The following is a 6,587-nucleotide window of genomic DNA, read 5'->3' as shown; positions in this document are numbered from 1 at the left end:
TGGAGGCAACCCAAGGGAAACAGGCTTCAGCACAGACATAGTGGGGGATTCATCAAGGAGGCAGTAGAAACCTTTTGTTGATTTTGATACCCAAAGCAGGGGATCTAATAACCTTACCCCCATTAGTACATCTAGGCTGAGATAGTGGATTGAGATTGAGTTTAGGAAGGCTGTACTTCGAATTGCAAGTCTGTGGGCTGGCGGGCAGTTCTGTTCCCTGTGTCCTGAGCCAGCAGACTACATGAGCTTATTTTTCTAATGGAAATGCAGCAAAGAGGGTAATTCCTCAGGCTAGTACATTTCATGTCTTCACCTGAATATATCAATGTAATAACATCCCATTGGCCTAAACAGTTCACATGACTGAGCTCCAGGTGGAGAGGTGGGAGGCGCCATTCACTATCACTGGATGGGGACGAACAAGTCACACTGCAAAGTGTGGAAATAATTCATGTTTCAGAAATTCATTCTACCACTATTAACATGTGAAAAATTCAGTTTTGTTAAAAGCATTTCATCTTTTCTGAGTGTGTATATGTAAATCAACATTCTTTACTGTGTTGTTTTAAAAATATTGAAATATCCACTTCAAACTTAAGTTTAATTAAAACATATAACAGAATGAAAACACAAAACCTGGAAATATTAAGACACCTTGATGATGAAATAGGGATAAGTTTAGTATTGTTTTTTGCACAAAAGCTAAAACTTATAAAATTAAAATTTCTAAAATGTATACAATTTAAGAATAGCTTCTCCTATTTTAATTTTTTTTACACTTTAGCATTCTTATTGTAAATTCTCCTTCTTTCCCACAGCATCAGGACCCAGCATTTTTTGGACAGAATTCTCTTTTGGTCAATTCATCCCGGCACTATTTGAGTATTCGCTACACACTGCTACCGTTCCTCTATACCCTGTTTTATAGAGCCCATATGTTTGGAGAAACAGTAGCAAGACCAGTTCTTCACGAGTGAGTACAATGATTAAAAGTATAATATCTTTTAAAGTATATTCAAGTGTATGTTGAGAAGATTAATGGATATAAATCGAGGTATCAACTACCTTTCTGCTGCTTATTTTACATTTGCGTATTTGATCTGATCAGCTAAAATGATAATAAAAATAGTTAACTCGATAGATTGGACAAAAATAGGAACAAATTGAGAATTAATAGAAACCACAGGAAAAAAGATATGTAAACTATGTTAGGAAAATTATAGCAGTCAGAAAGATAACCGTGGAATTATTGAAAACATATCAAGGAAATATTTGTAACATTATGTAAATATAGACAGAGGGTGTTATAGAACAATTACAAAAATGTGATCTGTGTTTATCTCTTCATGACATCAACAGAGCAAGGCCTCAAGAAATGGCTTAAAGGCCCTTCCAATCCAGATCAATTTAAAAGTCTACAACAAAGGGGTTTAAAGAGACGAAAGTAGAATATGAAAGATTCTTTGTACTTTGTAACCTATCTTATGAAAGAAAAATAATTAAACAGAATAGTTGTTTACTAGAGATAAAAAGTAACCTTATCACCTATGATAGAATTTTGAGTACAAGATAATTTCCTTCTTCCTCCTTCCTTCCCTGCCTCCCTCCCTTCCCTTTCCTTTATTTTAAACTAAAATGGTAAACTGAATAAGGAATTTGGAAGAACCTACCTTTTCATTATATCTTAAGTGCTATCTTTGTTCTCAGGTTTTATGAGGATACCAACAGCTGGATTGAGGACCTGGAGTTTATGTGGGGCCCCGCATTACTGATTACTCCTGTTTTAAGACAGGTGCGTCTACAAGTTTAATAAATGTATTACTTAAAGGAAATTCTGTATAACAAAATACACACTGTATTGTAAATAAAGGGCAATTTGAAATCCAGGTGATCACATGAAAATGATGGAGAAACAGTAGAGTGTGGTCTGTGGTTGTTACCTCCTTTTTAAAGTAGCTGTCCCCGGAGGGATGCTCAAATAAGTGTGTTCACGGGCACAGTGGCTGTGCGGTTTGTAAAAATACACGTACATGCTCATATTATTTTAATTGCCACTCATTTAACTTCATCTTTGTCTCTTTGTTTTTGGTATGTTTTACATTATGATACTGTCTAAAGCCAGTAAAACAGCCTTGTAATCTATAGGAAATATATAGAGCTTAGAAACACAGGGGAAATTCTTTTACAACATTTGACAAGATTCTCTCTGTTAAAAATTAGACTAACCAAGTCTGTATGATCTTGCTTTGTTTTAGGGAGTAGATACAGTGAGCGCCTACATCCCTGACGCCACCTGGTACGATTATGAAACTGTAAGTAAACTTAAAAGACGTTTATGGTGGCCCCAAACATTTCTGGTACCAGGGAACAGTTTCATGAAAGACAATTTTTCATGGACTGGAGTTGGAGGGGGATAGTTTTGGGATTGTTCGCGAGCTTTGCACTTAGTGTGTGCTTTTTTTCTATCATCATTACATTGTTATATATAATTAAATAATTATACAATCACCAGAATGCACAACCAGCGGGAGCTCTAAAATTGGGGTGGGAGGTGGTGACACACGAAAGTGTTGCTGTGTCCTCAGAACCACTCAGATCATGGGGCATTAGATTCTTATAAAGAGCGGGCGGCCCAGATCCCTCACACGCGCAGTTTACAGTGGGGTTTGTGCTTCTATGACAGTGGTTCTCAAGCTGTGGGTCGCGGCCCACAGCAACTGTATTAAAGGGCGGCAGCATTAGGAAGTTGAGCGCCACTGTCCTGTGAGAATCCAGTGCTGCAGGGCTGAGGGGTGCGGTTGAGGGTGATGTAGCAAATCTATTTGTAGCATTTCTATTACTTTTAATATCATAATATATAATAATTTCATATTTGAGAAATGAGTAAAAAATATTGAAGTATACCCTTTATTACATAAGAACTAGACTTTAATATGAAATTATAGTCTTTAATATAAAGATATAGCATTCATTTCTAAATGGTGGAAGTAAAAAGTCCGCAGTAGTTAAAGAAGAAATGATTTTATGCTTTTTCCTATTTTACATATTTATCTTATTGACAAAATAACTGAGTTTTGAGCTAATCTTAGTAATGGTTTTTATATAACATATCCTAACATTTGGAAAAGTCTTTTCATTTCATCATTTCAACTTTGAAAGGGCAAGATAACAGCATTTATACACATAATCTATTTTTTTCCATTGACCAAGACCTCTTAAGAAGTATGTATTTTAATAAAAGGCATTTTTTTTTTTTTGAGACAGAGTTTCACTTTGTTGCTCTGGGTAAACTGCTGTGGAATCATAGCTCACAGCAACCTCGAAGTCTTGAGCTCAAGAGATCCCCTTGCTTCAGTTTTTCATTTTTAGTACAGACAAGGTCTTGCTCTTGCTCAGGCTGATCTTGAACTCATGGTCTTAAGCAATCCACCCGCTTTGACCTCCCAGAGTGCTAGGATTATAGGCATGAGCCACTGTGCTTGAGTTAAAAGGCATTACTTAAGTTTGCAAAGTAGATCCTTTATTTTTATAGAAACAATAATTTTTAAGAAAATCCTTTCTAAAGACAAGGTTAATTTTAACCCAAAACAAAAAAAATAAAAAGTAGAGCTAAATAATGGCATTGTTAATTGTTATAGATAGGAAATTAATTTATTTACATCGATTGCTTTTTTGAGAAATTAAAATTACTTTTCTTCTGCTTTGTTCAGTAGTAGAAAAGATAATTCTCTGTAGAAGATAAACAAATATATTAATATTCATTTGGAAAGCATGAATTGCTCATGGTAAAAAATTATTTCCATGCATGAATTTTAATTCTTATAGAATTTAAAGTTTTCACTAATAACACAAAAATATTTTTATCTTCTGAATATTAGGGTGCAAAAAGGCCGTGGAGAAAACAACGTGTTAATATGTATCTGCCGGCTGACAAAATTGGGTTACACCTTAGAGGCGGCTATATCATCCCCATTCAAGAACCAGATGTAACAACAACAGCAAGGTAAAATGAAAATCATTAGAAAGATCTGAAATAAGATTCAAAGTTTGACGTTTTATAAATTTTTTAAGAACTTGAGTTTAATGTTTAGCTTATTACTAAATAATAGTTGACATAGAAAACTAATATTTAACTATAACTGTCATTGTTTAAAATAGTCAAATTATATATATTGCTACAAATGTTTTAAATTAAATAAATGAATACACAGTAGAACCTCCATGGTTGACAACTTTTCTACATTGACCACTCCTGAAGTCGACCTCATTTCCACAGACTGGATGTGCACCACACAGTCTGACCTGAACGGTACAGCTGGTCCTGGTGTTGACCACCTCTGTACATTGACCAGTTTCTTACGGCCCCGGGGGTGGTCAACTTACACAGGTTCCTCTGTAATTTGATTAGAAATTCATCTCTTGTTCCAAAGCTTTACTTATATTCACCATTAAATATGTGCAATTGAAGACAATCTTTGATACTGAATAACATAGACTATTACATTTGCTATATAATTGAGCAAATAATGTGTCTATTTTTACATACTTGAATTTCTATAAAAAAATAAGTTACACAGGTTTTTGTTCCTGCTAATTTTTATTTTTATTTTTAAGTTGATAAAAATATGTGGATATTTTAGGTTAGGGAAAAAATAAGTAAGTTGTTCAGTAAAAGTAATATTTAGAAAATAGAGGAAATATTTTAAAAAATAGAAGAAACTTGTAAATTGTGACTCTCAACAGCACAGAGTGTCTCGTCTTGAGTTCACATGCATTTCTATATTTTGAAATACCCAACAGGGAGTCGCTCCTGTTTCTTATCCTGCTGTGTTTTCCTTAACATTAGAGATATCTGAAATTATATGCTTTGCTTTTTCTTGTGTACAGTGCTCCTCCTCATGCTATAAACTCCATAAAAATGGGGGCTTGACTCGCTGCAGCTTTGTTCCCCAAATCTATATGTGGATAGGTCGTTATAAGATTTCTATTTCCTGCATTTGTTGAGGGAACAATTTAATGAGAGAATGAATGTGTATTAGTAATTTAGGCATTCTACAATTAGCGACTGTCATAATGTAACTATTTTATGATTATGCTCTAAAAAATGGCTATACTCTCGAGCTGTACTTAATGAACAAGATACACATAGAATTTGGAAAACAAATACCAAAAGGAATATATTCTGTATTGAGTAGGTGCCTTGATTGTACGGTGCGAAGAATACTATTTTATGGCAATATAAAAATGAGAAAAATATTGCTGTTGATCATAGGTCTCATTTGTCCTATTGCAATTATCTTCAATTACAAAGTAATTAGAGTTTTGACTAAGCATTTTTTAAATTTTCATATTATACTTCTCATTCTTTGTGTGTAAGATGCAGACTTAATGCATTGCACCTTAGGGTTACACAGGTTGAACTGAACATTCACAGCACTTTTTTTTTTCTTTTTGAATTAAAATGTTACACTGTTTCAATTTTGCAGGTGTTTCAGCCTTTAAAAAAATCCAGTACTGTATTTATTCCTTTATTTTCTAAGTATATAAAAAATTATTTCTGCATACATATAAGAAAATTGATACTAAAAATTATTGATACATATGAACAAACATGAAATAGGTTGAAATGAACTTATTTACAGGAGGTTTTATTATATTTATTTTGAATCACCTATACACCTAATTTTCCTTAATAGCCGTAAGAATCCGCTAGGACTTATAGTTGCATTAGATGAAAATAATGCTGCAGCCGGAGACCTCTTCTGGGATGATGGAGAAACTAAAAGTAAGTCCCACAGTTACTTGCTTCCGCATATTCATTCTGATGATGGAAAATGTTGACTTTATCTACATAGGTTGCATACATTTTAAAACACCACAAATTTGCATTTTTAATTCCTGTTGGTTTATCTGTTGTAAGTCTCAGATGATGTCATACAATTTAACATTTTTACTGGAGTTGTACATATTTAATTAAAATATCTAGTTTTTTGTCTATTGGTTTGTTTTAAAAATCATTGACATTTTATCTTTATCTATTAGATTAATATTAAAAATTAAAATGATCAAAGAGTTTCCAGATATAAAAATTGCATCATATTTTTTAACTGCTTTAAATTACTGTAGTGGTTAAAACTAAAATGTTACCATAAAGAAAAAACTCTAGCATTTAAGCGGTTTAGTTAATTAGTGTCAAAAAATTTGAGGTAAAAATGTCATCATATGAATGCTTCGGAATTTTATTTTATTTCTTATGAATTCTGTATACCAAACAAATTATAAAACTGACTACTTTATGCTAATGTTTATTTATGCCATGGTAAATTTGTTTGCATTTAATTATTCTATTACAACTTTCTTTATAAATTTAAGGGCTTTTAAAAATCTTATTTCTGATTATAGAGGGTTTTTGGTTATGTACTTTATGTGCACACACACAAAAAATGACAGGTTAGGGGCCAGCGCCTGCCGGCCCCATATGCCAGAGGTGGCAGGTTCAAACCCAGCCCAGGCCAAAAACCGCAAAAAAAAAAAAAAAGACAGGTTAGCTTATATTTTTCCTTATTAGTCCTCAGATATATTAAAGA

General features: G+C 33.2%; 1 protein-coding gene across 1 annotated transcript in view; it reads left to right on the top strand.

Annotated features, from left to right (window-relative positions):
- The window catches only part of SI (sucrase-isomaltase), an 86,407-nt gene that overhangs the window by 35,872 nt on the left and 43,948 nt on the right, over positions 1-6,587 (top strand). Inside the window, exons 15-19 of the mRNA XM_012808109.1 lie at positions 819-973; positions 1,708-1,792; positions 2,256-2,312; positions 3,879-4,003; positions 5,697-5,785. Coding sequence (XP_012663563.1) covers positions 819-973; positions 1,708-1,792; positions 2,256-2,312; positions 3,879-4,003; positions 5,697-5,785 — 511 coding nt within the window. The remainder of the gene's footprint in view (positions 1-818; positions 974-1,707; positions 1,793-2,255; positions 2,313-3,878; positions 4,004-5,696; positions 5,786-6,587) is intronic.

Source organism: Otolemur garnettii, unplaced genomic scaffold, assembly GCF_000181295.1.
Source record: "Otolemur garnettii isolate 467f Iridium unplaced genomic scaffold, OtoGar3 scaffold00084, whole genome shotgun sequence".
Classification (NCBI taxonomy): domain Eukaryota; kingdom Metazoa; phylum Chordata; class Mammalia; order Primates; family Galagidae; genus Otolemur; species Otolemur garnettii.
Note: the sequence above shows the minus strand (reverse complement) of the source record. Positions and strands in the feature narration are given on the sequence as shown.